At 39.6% G+C, this 13717-nt stretch overlaps 4 protein-coding genes across 12 annotated transcripts in view; 3 read left to right on the forward strand and 1 right to left on the reverse strand.

The window, feature by feature from the left end:
- The first annotated feature begins 799 nt into the window (after window positions 1-799).
- On the forward strand, window positions 800-2173 carry LOC104812613 (glycosyltransferase family protein 64 C3). The gene is made up of 2 exons (XM_010539870.2): window positions 800-919; window positions 1042-2173. The coding sequence occupies exon 2, from the start codon at window positions 1099-1101 to the stop codon at window positions 2128-2130; it is 1032 nt and encodes a 343-aa protein (XP_010538172.1). The 5' UTR covers window positions 800-919; window positions 1042-1098; the 3' UTR covers window positions 2131-2173.
- A 1900-nt stretch (window positions 2174-4073) lies between these two features.
- LOC104812614 (uncharacterized protein At4g28440-like) lies at window positions 4074-5799 on the forward strand. The gene is made up of 2 exons (XM_010539871.2): window positions 4074-4561; window positions 5144-5799. The coding sequence occupies exons 1-2, from the start codon at window positions 4186-4188 to the stop codon at window positions 5332-5334; spliced, it is 567 nt and encodes a 188-aa protein (XP_010538173.1). The 5' UTR covers window positions 4074-4185; the 3' UTR covers window positions 5335-5799.
- Window positions 5800-5910: 111 nt separating this feature from the next.
- Window positions 5911-8329, reverse strand: LOC104812615 (protein NUCLEAR FUSION DEFECTIVE 6, chloroplastic/mitochondrial-like). 6 transcript variants are annotated; one of them, XR_771614.2, is made up of 5 exons: window positions 8068-8328; window positions 7837-7955; window positions 6899-6939; window positions 6476-6533; window positions 5911-6257 (listed from the first exon to the last, which is right to left on the reverse strand). XR_771614.2 is itself a non-coding variant. In XM_010539874.2 (4 exons), exons 1-3 carry the CDS (start codon window positions 8217-8219, stop codon window positions 6920-6922), a joined length of 291 nt encoding a protein of 96 aa, XP_010538176.1. In that variant the 5' UTR covers window positions 8220-8329; the 3' UTR covers window positions 5911-6257; window positions 6899-6919. The 6 variants fall into 6 exon arrangements, 4 of the variants coding, with proteins under 4 accessions (XP_010538176.1, XP_010538177.1, XP_010538174.1 ...); XR_771615.2 differs by having other exon boundaries at window positions 6473-6533; XM_010539874.2 differs by lacking the exon at window positions 6476-6533 and having other exon boundaries at window positions 8068-8329.
- Window positions 8330-8463: 134 nt separating this feature from the next.
- LOC104812616 (homeobox-DDT domain protein RLT1-like) overlaps window positions 8464-13717 on the forward strand; it is a 9376-nt gene continuing 4122 nt past the window's right edge. The window contains exons 1-12 of one of the 4 annotated variants that reach the window (XM_010539880.1): window positions 8464-9050; window positions 9174-9629; window positions 9883-9953; window positions 10446-10751; window positions 10837-10944; window positions 11040-11204; window positions 11329-11551; window positions 12066-12166; window positions 12459-12545; window positions 12633-12785; window positions 12886-13041; window positions 13671-13712. In XM_010539880.1, the coding sequence (XP_010538182.1) occupies window positions 8903-9050; window positions 9174-9629; window positions 9883-9953; window positions 10446-10751; window positions 10837-10944; window positions 11040-11204; window positions 11329-11551; window positions 12066-12166; window positions 12459-12545; window positions 12633-12785; window positions 12886-13041; window positions 13671-13712 (2016 nt within the window). In that variant the 5' untranslated portion in view covers window positions 8464-8902. The remainder of the gene's footprint in view (window positions 9051-9173; window positions 9630-9882; window positions 9954-10445; window positions 10752-10836; window positions 10945-11039; window positions 11205-11328; window positions 11552-12065; window positions 12167-12458; window positions 12546-12632; window positions 12786-12885; window positions 13042-13670; window positions 13713-13717) is intronic. The other 3 variants (XM_010539879.1, XM_010539877.1, XM_010539878.1) reach the window with 3 other exon arrangements.

Raw genomic sequence — 13717 nt, forward strand, 5'->3', positions numbered from 1 at the left:
GAACCGCTCCATAATTATTTCACATCATCTTTGGAAGAAATTTAAATATATATTGGATGGATTAATTGCATTGCACAATCTCGCTTTCAAACATAAGTTATTTTTTATGGTCAACACATGCGCGCATGTAGGGGCTTCATCACGTTATACATTTATGGTTCAATTAATATCCAAAACGTCTATTTTTGTTTTTCAAAAAAATTATATTATTTGGAATCAATTACAATTAAATTAGATTATAATTAATGGTTTCATTTATACGTCATTTAATTTTTGAAGGGTCGATCCAAACAAAATCTTATTCGAGATTACTAAAAATATAGAATTATTGTAATGCCATGTGTTGCCGGTCAAGATGCCAAATGATTATATAAGTCATACCCGAATAATATTATGGTCAGCTCAATTACAAACTCTTTATATCGATTATTATTTTAGTCGTCGAAATAAAATTTTAAAGGGTTATAATGTTTTTTATACCCGTAATTTCTTTTTAATAGATTTTTTATTATTATCATATTCATATTCAGACTTCTCATCTTCACTCTTTAAAAAAAAAAATATTTTAAGTTAAAAAATAAAAATACAATATATATCCACATGCTTTCGGGATTCTGGGATTTAGAAAAATCGTAGATTTTATTTTCTAATTTAAATGTTCGGGGTTTATTTGGTTCCAGATGAACGTTTGGGGTGAGAAAGGAATTTATCCGTAAAAAAGAGGCTTTAATCACAATAAGAGAAACTTTTTTGACGGCACGTGAGTATCACATGCTCTTCTTCCTTCGCTCAGAGCCATTCCGAACTTCTCGAAGACCGCCATCGAGGGATCATAGAAAATTAGAAATCGCTCCACCCTCCGCCGGTTCTTCCGCCGGATTTTAGCCGAAGAAAAGGAATCGATTGAGCTCAGTATTCTGTAAGTTTTCGTTAGAAACGATGAGAATTACTTGCAAATTTCGAAAAATTTCCTAGGATCCTAAAAGTTTCTGTTAGGACGATGTTCGATTCCTTTGAAGGCATTGATTCATCCATATTCAGGAATATGATTCGATCATAAGTTTACTCCGATTTGGACGAGGTGAAAGTTTCGTGGCTATGGAAGTGGATGTATTGAGATTTACTAGGAATGGTTTCGGAATCTGGGTTTTGTTCATTTGGATCTCCGTCATCGGTTCCGTGTTTTCCCGTACGATTTCAATGGATCCGGATCCATGTGATTCCAACACCGAGATGGAGTTTTACAAACTGAAGCAGGATCAGATCACAGTGCTCATCAATGGTTACTCTGAATCACGCATTCCTCTTCTGCAATCCATTGTAGCTTCGTATTCTGCCTCACCAATCGTGTCATCCATCTTAGTCCTTTGGGGTAACCCTAGCACACAAGCTCAAGTACTTGACCAACTATTCCACAATCTCACTCAGCATTCGCTTGGTACGGCTTCGATCTCTCTTATTCAGCAGCCTTCGAGCAGCCTCAATGCTAGGTTCATCCCTCGGCCGTCTATAGATACGCGTGCTGTATTGATCTGTGACGATGATGTCGAGATAGACCGTAGGTCGCTGGAATTCGCGTTCAAGGTGTGGAAATCCAATGCAGACAGTCTAGTCGGGGTGTTTCCGAGGTCGCACGATTTCGACCTGACGAGTAAAGGGTGGATGTACACTGTTCACCCGGATAAGTACTCGATCGTGTTGACAAAGTTTATGATGATGAAGCAAGATTACCTATTCGAGTACAGCTGCAGGGGAGGAAGGAAGATGGAGGAGATGAGGAAGATCGTCGACGAGATGGGTAACTGCGAGGATATACTGATGAATTTCGTAGCGGCTGACGAGACAAGAGCCGGGCCGGTGATGGTGGGAGCCGAGAGAGTTAGGGATTGGGGAGATCCACGTAACGAGGGAGGGGAATATCGGGACGGGGAGGAGGAGAGGGTGAGAGAAGTCGGGCTGAGCAGTAGAAGAAGGGAGCACAGGAAGAGGAGAGGGAGATGCATAAGGGAGTTTCATAGAGTCATGGGGAGAATGCCATTGAGGTATAGTTATGGTAAGGTGGTGAACTCTGTTGGGGAACAAGGGTTGTGTAATAAGGCCGGGAAGCTTGTGTTTTGCGATCAACGTTGATAAAACACTTGAAACCCTATATTCTAAGTATCCAACTCTCTAATCTCACTTTTTTTTTATAAAAAAAAAAACTCTCAAACACAAAAAAGAAAGGATGGGAAAAAAAAACTCTCATTCTCTGAAATTTTCTTCTATATCTCGAATGGAATGACCTTGTAGGAGGGACAAATCAGTCACGTGGCTGGCACGTGCGGGGTACGGAGGTGGACATCATCGTCACCAAGCTCATGTCGAGTTGTTGCTCCTTGTGCTTGAGCTGCTCTACGAGCAATGCCAAAGAAGCTTCGTCTTCGGCTCTTTCTGTGTAATAAATAATAATCATACGCTAATTAAAACACTTGCCAAAAAATTCCAGATTCGAAACATCTTAACGAGTAATTAGGAAATAGGTTTAAGAAGAGGTAATATGAGCCAACTCACGAGGTTCTTGTTGTAAACGAATCTCCCTTCCCTATCCCATTCTGCTTCACAAACTCCCCTTTTGTTTATTTTTTACCAACCAGAAAATGAAAATGAAAAATAATTATATATATATATATATATATATATTAAATTCACAAATACGTATACTTACACATTTACCATGTACAGATAAATAGTTATTACATTTATTTCCGATTAAATTTTTATGTGCCTCTTATACATTCTGCTCTTGTTATTGGACCAGAACCTGCATGCATGGTTCACAATATAACAAGGCGCATGGAGAGAGAGAGAGAGTGGAATGGATAAATAATGAGCAAGACATGTTTGTTCGTTTATGTTTTATATAACTCATGAATGTGCAACCGTTACTTGATTTCTTGGGTGGGTGAATTCGATAATTTTTGTTTTTTTTCATGATAGTGAACATCCAAAAAAAAAAAAAAAAAATCAAATGGAAACCCACCTTTGGGAGAACAATCCTTCCAAGGGACCCAACATCACTGTTCTTCAACTCCTTCGCCAACAAAACCCTAAGCTTCTATACACAATTCGATAATTAAAGAAACCCCCAAAGAAGCCATCAAGCAAAATAAACCATGTGCCAAGTAATCGGATTTATAAAAAAATAACTAGAGATTTATGATATAGAATTAATGAAATATTAGTTCTCATGACCCAAGCTTGGATGCCTAATGGTGAGAGAACATGCAAAGCATGCTCTCACCCTGTGTTTAAATCCAAGCGTGGGGAGGAATATTCAACTGGATTTTCCCGTTCCTCTGGAAGATGTAGTCGGGTCAAAGATCCGGTGAACATCCGGATTATCCAAAAAAAAAAAATTAGTTGTCATGGGTGATTTAGGATATGAAATTAATGAAAAATAATAGAAAACATGTGTTAGTTGCTGAGGCCACAGAAAGGCATTCTAATTTAAAAAAAAAAAATACAATGCAAATATATATCGTCATATATATATATATATATTTATTAAAGTTGGGATTTTCTTACTTAATAATTTTAAAATATAATTATTTATCTCTTAAATTATCATTAAATCTGTAAAAGCCAATATGGTAACATATATATAGCTTCTAATATCTGAATTTTGGATTACTTTACTTTTGTTATATTGAAATGGATTTTACTATTTATGATCATTTAATCCAATTTCTCTTATTTCCTTTTTTATGGTGAAAGTAACATGATTTAAAAATAGTAAAATGATAAATATAAAATTTTATTGAATTTTTGGAAAATCAATACGAATATTTAAAAGCGTAGAGTGGTACGATTTTATGTAAAACATAATGGGGTTCGGTTCGATTTTATGCGGATTCGGTTTATATCCATTTTGAGTTTTATATTTGAAGAGAAGATACGAAAAGGCCCATCATCATCTGAGGGGCCCAATACTGTCGGCCCATTTGATCTACCCCATGACGTGGCGACCTCAAACCCACGACGAACGAACAGCTGCGTTTTTCTCTTTATTTAAAAGCGAAATAATAGCAATAGTTTCCAATTAGAATCATAAATCTCATCGTCTTCTCTCCTAGGGTTTTCTTCGACGAATCGAAGGCGTCATTCGCAAACTCCACAATCTCTCCTCCGTTTCCGTCTCCGACATCAATGGCGTCGAAGAACACCGGCATCAATTATCAGCAGCAAAGACCCCGTCCGAGAAATGGGCCTCCTCCGCCGCGGCGAGGAGGGAGAAACTATGCTCCTGCGGCGGAGCGCCAGTATCAACCGCGGGAGCAGCAGCCTCAGCCGCATACGCATCCGCAGAACTTGCCGGAGAAGAGGAAGCCGGTGTTCGTCAAGGTGGATCAGCTGAAACCGGGCACGACCGGTCACACCTTGGCCGTTAAGGTGGTGGATCAGAAGACCGTCCTTCATAAGGGCGGATCCTCCGCCGCTCCTCAGCTCCGACAGGGGCGAATCTCCGAGTGTCTTGTCGGAGACGAGACTGGTACTATCCTCTTCACCGCTCGCAACGATCAAGGTGATACATTTGTTCCCATTTTTGTTCTTACCGGATTGATGCCCCGTTCATCGGTCTCGCTGAGCAAAAGACCTTATTTTTCGGCCTGAATTGATGATTTCTAAAAAAAGTTTCCGACGTCTGGGTCTTCAGTTGGTGCGAATTTTCATCTTGTCCTTGATGGGGGTTTTTAGTTGCTTACTATATATATCCTTTTCTTGTTAGTTTAGTTGATCTTCCTCATTCATGGTCTCTGTCAAGTTATCCTTTGATGATAGAACACAACAAGATTGCGAATTTATCTGTTGGTAGCTTGATACATGGTTAGAATTCTTCTCAAACTGATGAGAGGACTGGAAATAGTCCTCTACATTTGAATGGAGCTCTTGTTTTTGTTCTTGCTTGATCCCTACTTTCTTCTAGCAGCGTTCATATTTCTGGGGTTTGATTATCAATGGTGATTTTGATGGAAAACTCCACTCATGTATCATAAAGTTTTGAGTTTTGATGCTAAACATGAATCAATTTGCTACATGAGTCAATTGTAAAAGGTGTATTACCAGATGATACTCGTTTTTTATGGATAAATCTGTGTGTGGACAGTGGATGTGATGAAGCCAGGAACGACTGTAAACCTCAGGAACGCAAAGATAGACATGTTCAAGGGATCGATGAGGTTAGCGGTGGACAAATGGGGGCGGATCGAGGTGACTGAACCAGCAGAATTCACGGTGAAGGAGGACAACAACCTGTCCCTTGTGGAGTACGAGCTCGTCAATGTGGTCGAGGAGTGAATCAGATCGTCCATGTTCTTATTCGGTAGGGTGATTTTGTGGACGCCGCCGACGATTTTTCCGGTCTGCCACGGTGTGGCCCAGAAGGTATTTTATGTACTGCAACTGCAAGGTTCAATTCCAAGTTATTTGCATGGTGATGGGTGGTTTGATCATTTGGGTCACTGGTAAAATTTCAATGTCGGTGATGTTATTTTGGACGCACACTGTAATTTACTCTTTTTTGCCATTGCGGTGTCTGCCCTTTTTTTACCGGTGATGGAAAACACAGATTCTAGTTTAAAACCGAAGCATTGTTCAGCGTGGCCGTACAAGAAAGAACAAAAACATGTCTGTCTGTCTGTGTGTGTGTAAGAGAGGGGCACATCGACATCCTGCCATGAGATATTTCCCTTCTATTACGTACGGAAATATGTTGTATTGCAAAATCCGGTATTTTCATATCATGATTTGTGTTTAACTTAACCAGTGTTTAACTTTATGTATTGTAATCCCTTCATCACACTCGTAATAACGTTTAACTTTTTTTTTTAAAAAAATAATTGAATTCCTTGTTATTATTGAAAATAGATGCTGTTGGAACGATATGGAACATCTGACTTTTTAAATTCGGACGGATAACCCCGTAATTATCCAACCATGATTTCGATTAGCAGAAAACCGAATAGTGAAATCAAAGAGATGATGACTCCAACACATATTGCTGTTGGGGAGAAATTGTAAGGCGTAAAATCAACGAGCACAAAGAGCAAATGTATATATAAGGTTATGTGGCCCGACCATGAAAACGTTCACTTGGAGTTTTGCAGGTTGCAGATAGTAGATACACACACCTCTTTGTTTTTTCTTTCAGACATAACAGAAATGACGGCCTCATCAAAAGATTGCATGGAATGCTCCAACCCACCCTGAAATTCATCCATCTACAAAAACGAAAAAAAAGAAGAAGATATGCCAACACTGCATTAGATCTTGAAATGTTCACAGCAATCTAGAAGGAGAGATTGATGATCTTGAAATGGCGTGACCTAAGAAAAACATGATCAGTTTCAAAGAAAGAAGCTAGGGTCTACACAGACATGGAGATAAGTAGTAAAGGCATCTCAAGATCAGTTCAAAGAAGGAAGCTTCATTTGACCACCTTGTCTTAGACTGCATTTCTGAACTCCCCGAAATTCATCATACATCGTCATTGCAATCTGAGCGAATACACCATTATCAGTATGAATCTTATGCAGAGACAAAATGGAGGTTTTTGCTTTGGACTTGAATCTCAGGCGTTCAGAGAAAGAAAAACATCGAATTCCACCACAGAAAAAGGAATATAGCAGGACTCATGCGTATTCAATCATATATGTAGCTGCTGAAATGCATTTGGCTACTCGTGCATGACAGATCCTACCACAAGCAAGACAAGCAAATATCATCTCAAGTTTTTCTGGTGTGACAACAGCAGATCTTTAGAAGAGTGCCTAAGGACTGTTCTAGTTCAAAAACCTATTGGCCCATCAAGTTTCTTGTTTGATTTAAAGACCTATCTCCAGAGAAGTTTAAATTGACTCACATCATTCTTGTTGATGGATCTTCATCTAGTCTCGTCTTGCCCTACAAAGGAAAAAGTTGATTCTTCTCATTGTATGCAATTGCAAGACACAGGGAAAGCTATGCTTTAGGCTTTTATACTGAAGCAGTAAATTCTCCAACTCCAAGTCAATCCAACTTTTAGGGTAATAGTAGGAAAAGTAGAGAATTGCAGATGGAAGCACAATTTTAAGGGATTTAGACTTCAGATCACTAGAGCATCGAGCATTTTTTTAGCCCATGAGGATCACAATACACATCCTAGTATAGTGTCAACAATTTTCCTCGAAAAAATCACGCAGGAAAACAAAACGAATATTGATTTTACAGGAAATCCTTGATAAATACGAAACAGGTTATTCATCAACAATGCCCAACCATAGAAAACTTTAATTTGCTCCTAGTGCAAACTTTTCCATCAAAAGGTGCCCAACAAGGGTAGAATTAACACGAATGTGACCATGAAACCAACAACATAAGCATCACACAGCAACTGTAAGCCTATATGGTATGCAAAATAAAAGAATTATTGCTAAACCTATATGCAGATTGCAGAATCTACAGGCAAATAGTGAGAAGTCAGACCAAGTAATAGACAAGAATAACATACCACAGAAGAAGATGATGGCTATATTATATGCAAGTGCAACAAACAAAAAAAAGGTCTCTACAGAATCTAAATCATCACATCATAGTTACTGGTCTGTCTCCGCCAATCCATGAATCAAGGGTTTAACCGAAAACCCAATTGTAAAAGAAAATTCATTAAGTTTCATCAAGGATTGCAAGACTTGCAAAACACATAGATGAGGAAACACACTCTTTTTACACAACTATTCGCACCGTTCAATTCTAACGTGATTGCCACTAAGACCAAAGTAAGAGCAGAGAACAACGAGAAGAACCAAGCGGGGGAAGTACCTTCGGGGGTCCAACAGGAACGGCGAGAAACCGAAAGCATCGAATTGAGCAACGCTGACGCAGTGGCCGTGTGGTACGGCATCATCGTCTCCACGCAGCAGCTCATCTCCACTGGAGATCTTCATTTTACCAAACAAAAAAAAAAGTCAGAATCCAAAATCCAATTAGCTACGGCATGACTACACTCTCAGATCCTCACAGAGATGGCTCTCGGCATCTGAAGATTTTCACCTGAAAATGCGGTGAGAGAGAGGGCTCCGTTTGGGTACACGGAACGGGGACTGCGCCGACGCCGGCGAATGCTTCGCAGCGGCGGAGAATCTGGAAGCAGCGGCAGATGCTCGGCCTGCGGCGGAGCGGAGAACGGATCTGGCGGCGGACATCGAAGCTTCTGATTTGGTGATTTCCCTTTGGATTTCTAGAGAGGAAAAATGGATTTTATTTTCCGGAGATTTTGGGGTTTAGGGTTTTGGAGCTCGTGGAGGGAGTTGTAGCATACGGGCGCTCATACAGAGCGCTTTAGAGATTGTTATCTGTTATTGCGACACGTGGCAAAATATTCCTGTAATAAAAGTTTTTTAAAGGAGAGAGAAGCAAATAAAAATGAAAAAAACAAGGAGAAGTCGAAAACTCGAGGGGCGTTTGGATCAGAAAGCTTCGTATACACATAAACGGCATAAACACACATAGGCACGCGATCCGCTGTAGAACAAGTTCCAAACTTTTCTACTTCTCTTTATGAAAAAACGACATTTAATTTAATTATTTTCGTAAAGGAACCGACTTTAAATTAGGGGTAATATGGAAGATGAAATTGAGATGAGTGGTACAAGTCCTGTTGTTTTTCCTTTTTGGTTTTTATTTTTTACGTTTTTTCGCGATAATTTTGTTATAGAGGGCAAAGGAAAAGGGATCATTGGGTTTGTTTGTTTGTTCGTTCATTGGTTCTTTTCTCTGGGATAAAGAAACCCTAGATTTTGCTCTCGTATTCGATTGTTCTGGGTCGTGGCGGCTTCTGGGTTTCTGTCTTCTCTGTTCAAGCTCTGAAATTCTTACTGGGTTTTCAATGGGTATTGGTTCTGATGGAGAGAATCAGATCACGAGCGGTGGTAACGGCAAAAGGAAGATCGAGAATGCGAACGACGGTCTGGCCAAGCCCAAGCGGCAGATGAAGACTCCGTTTCAGCTGGAAACCCTGGAGAAAGTTTATGCAGGTTTGTTCATCAGTTCCTTGTTCTGATAATCTGATTGGTGTGCGTTTTTCGAGTAATTGGAATTTGGTATGAATTCTGGTGCTCTGTTGTGATTTTTCTATCATTTTTCGTCGGTTTGATCAGTGGAAACGTATCCGTCTGAGGCTACGAGAGCAGAGCTGTCTGAGAAATTAGGTTTGTCGGATCGGCAGCTGCAGATGTGGTTCTGCCATAGAAGGTTGAAGGACAAGAAGGATGTCCCGTCCAAGAAGCAGAGGAAACCCGCTGAGGTTCGACCGCCAGTTAATGAACTGCCGATTGAACCGGTTCCTGAGATGGACTCGGGATCCGGTTCGGGTTCTGGGCCGGGTTACAGCCCTTATTCCGAGTCCCGGAAGAATTTTGCCAGCGTTAGTAGTAGTTTGGAAGACTATAATAAGCCAATGGGAAGAAGAACCTATGAGCCGAGGATGTCTATGGTGGAGCGTAGAGCTATTGCCTGTGTTGAGGCACAGTTAGGGGAGCCCTTGAGGGAAGATGGGCCGGTTCTCGGGATGGAGTTTGATCCACTACCCCCCGATGCATTCGGAACACCTATAGGTATATTGCATTTTTTTGCTTTCGGTAGATTGTTATTGCATTCAGGTCATTAACTATTTATGAGACTGTTTTAGATGTCAACCAGAAGGTAATTAATGTCCTAATGTGATGGTTCTAGTTTTCTGAGACATCCAATCGTGCAGTTCTGTGTTTACTTTATGAGATAATTTAGATATCCCGTGTTCGAATTGTCCTGAATTGAATTTTCGGTCCCTCTGAACTGATCTTCTCTGATATGTACCAACTCTTCCAGAGATGCAGAAGCGCTCGGTTCATCCATACGAAAGCAAAATATATGAGCCTCACGATGCCAGATCTTCCCGAGTTAGTTTTCTGACTAAAGCAAATTGCTCGTCTGTTTTATTTCTGTTTCTAGGTATTTGTCTTTGTCCATGTTGATAGCCAAACCTAAATCAGATATTCACTTTATATTTTAGGTATAGGTCCTTTATTCTTGAATCTTGATGAATTCTGTGTTCGGTTACTGTGTCATGCTACATTGAGAATTTCTACAAATTGTTTAGCTGGGATCTTGCTCCCTTTTTTATTAGCTAACATCAGTTACAAGAGATTCTATAAATTGCTCTATCACGTTTAGTTTAGGTAGGAAATTCGTTAAACTTTTCAGTTTTCTCTGCTTATGGGTTTGATGATTCAGCCTGATCTGTTTAGTCTGTTTTCTTTTGTCAGTGACAGAATTGCATGGTTATTTTATTCCTTGTTAGCTGTGGTTCATGTGTAGACATTTTCATATGATTTGCTAGTTGTTGTGTGGCTGAAATTATTTTGTCCGTTATCCGTTCCGTGCATGAGCAGCAATCTCTGGATGATCCGTCGCCCTTTAGACCAGAGGTGTGTGGACGATATTCTGACATCCGTACTCATGGTATGGATTACGACATCACACCTACTAGAAGTTCATCATTTCTGCATGGGAATGGACCTTTACCCATGTCTCATGGTATCCATGGAAATGCATCTCGTAAACACTCTGCATCTCGGCAAGCCATGCCAAGCCCGTTTACTCCAACATCTATTGATGATGATAATGACCTGCTAGAGAAAGGGACATTTGACCTGGGGACAGAAGATCCTTATAGTGATGTACGTAGGAAGGGAAAGGTAGCTTTTGGTGCCGATGTCTATTTCTTCCTTTTCCTTTTCATTTTGTACTTTTCTTTGAATGTTATCCTGTCTGCTCATGCAGATTGATGAAGTTAGATTTCCAAGGGAAAGTGAAACCCGAGATAGTTGTGCACAAAAAGAGCTTGAGAGACTGGAAATTCAGAGAAGAAGGGTACTTTCCCCCCCACTTGTCAGTCTGCTAACAATTTATTAAATGGGATCTTGTTCTTATGCCTTATAATCTCCCTGTGATATTCATTGATAATCTAAAGCTTGTATCCTCAGAATGAAGAACGCATGAGAAAAGAAATGGAAAGACATGAGCGCGAGAGGCGTAAAGAAGAAGGGAGGCTAATACGTGAAAGACTAAGAGAAGAGGAGAGGTCACAGCGTGAACAGAGACGTGAAATGGAAAGAAGAGAGAAGTTCTTACAGAAAGAATCTGAAAGGGTAAGTTTTTGAGGACTGTATCAGTTACTCTACCGCATATTTAGGAAGTTCTACAATATTGAGCATGTTTTTTGACATCTTGTATGGAAAACGAAAATGTGTCTTTCTGTTGTGTTGTTTAAAGGCGGAGAAAAAGAGGCAAAAAGAAGAGCTTCGACTAGAGAAAGAAGCAATGAGACGCAAGATTGCCATTGAAAAGGCAACTGCACGCAGAATTGCTAAAGAATCAATGGATCTAATTGAGGATGAGCAGCTAGAACTGATGGAACTGGCTGCTGCCAGCAAAGGAGTGCCCTCAATATTACAGCTTAATCATGAGACACTGGAAAACCTTGAACTGTTTAGAGGTAATGGTCTCTTTATAAAGCATTGAACTACTTCAGCTAATAATGGGTTTTGTAGTCAAGAGTTCTACGGTCGATTTAAGCTAGCAAATAATTACAATAGAACAATTCGTACTTCGTGGATCGATTTGGTAATTTGAGTTAGTCATTCCTAATCCTTTTCTGAGTTTTTGGCGCAGCTTTATTTTTTTTGGGTCTTGCTATGCTGTGTTTGATATTTGGTAGAGACTGATCATTCTGTCTGGCCTAGTCTGCTATCTTCTGAAGAAAATGTAGCTTGTAGAACTCTAGGAATAAAATTTCGGTAGAAAATTTCTATAATTCTCATTCAGTCCTAACAACATTTGTGGTTGATTGGTCTAGTTCTCTCTTGAAAGATACTAATATTCCTTTATTGTTTATCAAAACCAAAATTTTCAGTCATTTGCTCATAAATTGCATTACCTATTACCTTCGGCAATTTGTGTACTATTCTCTTACCAGATCTGAGGTAAATAATTCTGTTTTATTTTTACAGATTCTCTGAGCACATTTCCTGCGACATCTGTGCAACTGAAAAGGCCGTCTGCCATTTCACCATGGAAGGATTCTGAAGAAAATGTTGGGAACCTTCTCATGGTATGCGTCAATGACTATTACTATATCTTCATGTCACTTCTCGTCTGGAGTCGATGTCTTCGCTAAATCTCAGGAAAAGATCTTTTAGCCAAAATGAGGATCATATGGATTTCAGTTTTTTTAATATGCATCTTTTTGTATAGCTGAGACGCTCGATATGGTAGAATTTAAAAATGCTGTCGCTAGTTTAGCTTATGTTTTCTGGGTCTCCTGCCATTTTTTGTTGTAACTATTTCATATCTCGTATCAAGAATTTCTTGTTTCAGATTCTAATATCATGTTTACTTTTCAGGTTTGGAGATTCCTAATATCTTTCACTGATGTTCTTGGACTATGGCCTTTTACCCTGGATGAGTTTGTTCGAGCTTTTCATGACTATGTAAGTCTTTGATTGTTTCTTCTGTTTGGGGTTCCCTGTTATCTCTTTCTGTTTTATCCTGTGTATGTGATATAGATCCTATATTAGGATTCAAGGTTGTTGGGGGAGATACATGTTGCTCTACTGAGATCAATAATACGGGATATTGAAGGTGTTGCTAGAACACCTTTTGCTGGGTCAGGAGTTAACCAATATACTGTAGCCAATCCTGAAGGTGGACACCCCCAGCTTGTTGAAGGGGTAAATTTCACTCTCTCTTTATGGTAGATCCTCTTCTCTTCCTGGGTTGCTTCCATGGGTCTTTAGTTTTCTCTATTCTCTTCTTTTCTCTCTGCTTCAGGCGTATGCATGGGGCTTTGATATTCGTAGTTGGCAAAAGCATTTAAATCCATTAACATGGCCTGAAATATTGCGGCAATTGGCACTCTCTGCTGGATTTGGGCCTAGGCTGAAGAAAAAAGGTTCAAGATTGATCTACACAGGAGACAAGGATGAGGTACTTATACATGCTTTTTGGCCATCAAATCCAAATGAACCTTGGTTGAGAATATCTATTTACTGCTATGCTGGGAAACAATATAAGCTTATAGTATCCAACAGTACTCAATATACTTGAGAAGAAACGAACCCAGCTCATGTGGTAATGATGTGTGACCCCCTCAATTTAGCTTTCGAGGATTGTTTCTGGTCTGCTCATCATTATGAGTTTGATCCTGAGTGACTTTCTTCTGAAAACACTGAGAAGAAACAGATGAGTATAGTTATTGTGTGATAACTGTCTAGTCTACTGGTAATTCCAAGATTCTGATCCTGAAGTAATTAAACTGTGTGTATTGAGGGGTTTAAAAAATTGTTTCCGTGGATGAAGTTCCTGGAAAATGTTGAGATATAGCAAATTATGCGCCGGCATTGACCTTTTCATGCTGTATTTGATTGAGATTTTGGCTTTTCATGTTTTCTCCCTAGTCTGTCTGGTAATGGTGATGGATAAACATACTCCTATTGTTTTTTTTTTGTGACGAATTATTGCTTGAAGGAGCTGTCTGTTACATCCATAGCCTATTTTGTGTATAAGAACCAAAAAATGAAATTGATGTGCTTTCCTTTTGGTTTGATTGACCACAGGTTAAAGCTTGTGAAGACATCATTTCTACTATCCGTAGTGGTTCAGC

Source organism: Tarenaya hassleriana, unplaced genomic scaffold, assembly GCF_000463585.1.
Source record: "Tarenaya hassleriana unplaced genomic scaffold, ASM46358v1 Cleome2, whole genome shotgun sequence".
Classification (NCBI taxonomy): domain Eukaryota; kingdom Viridiplantae; phylum Streptophyta; class Magnoliopsida; order Brassicales; family Cleomaceae; genus Tarenaya; species Tarenaya hassleriana.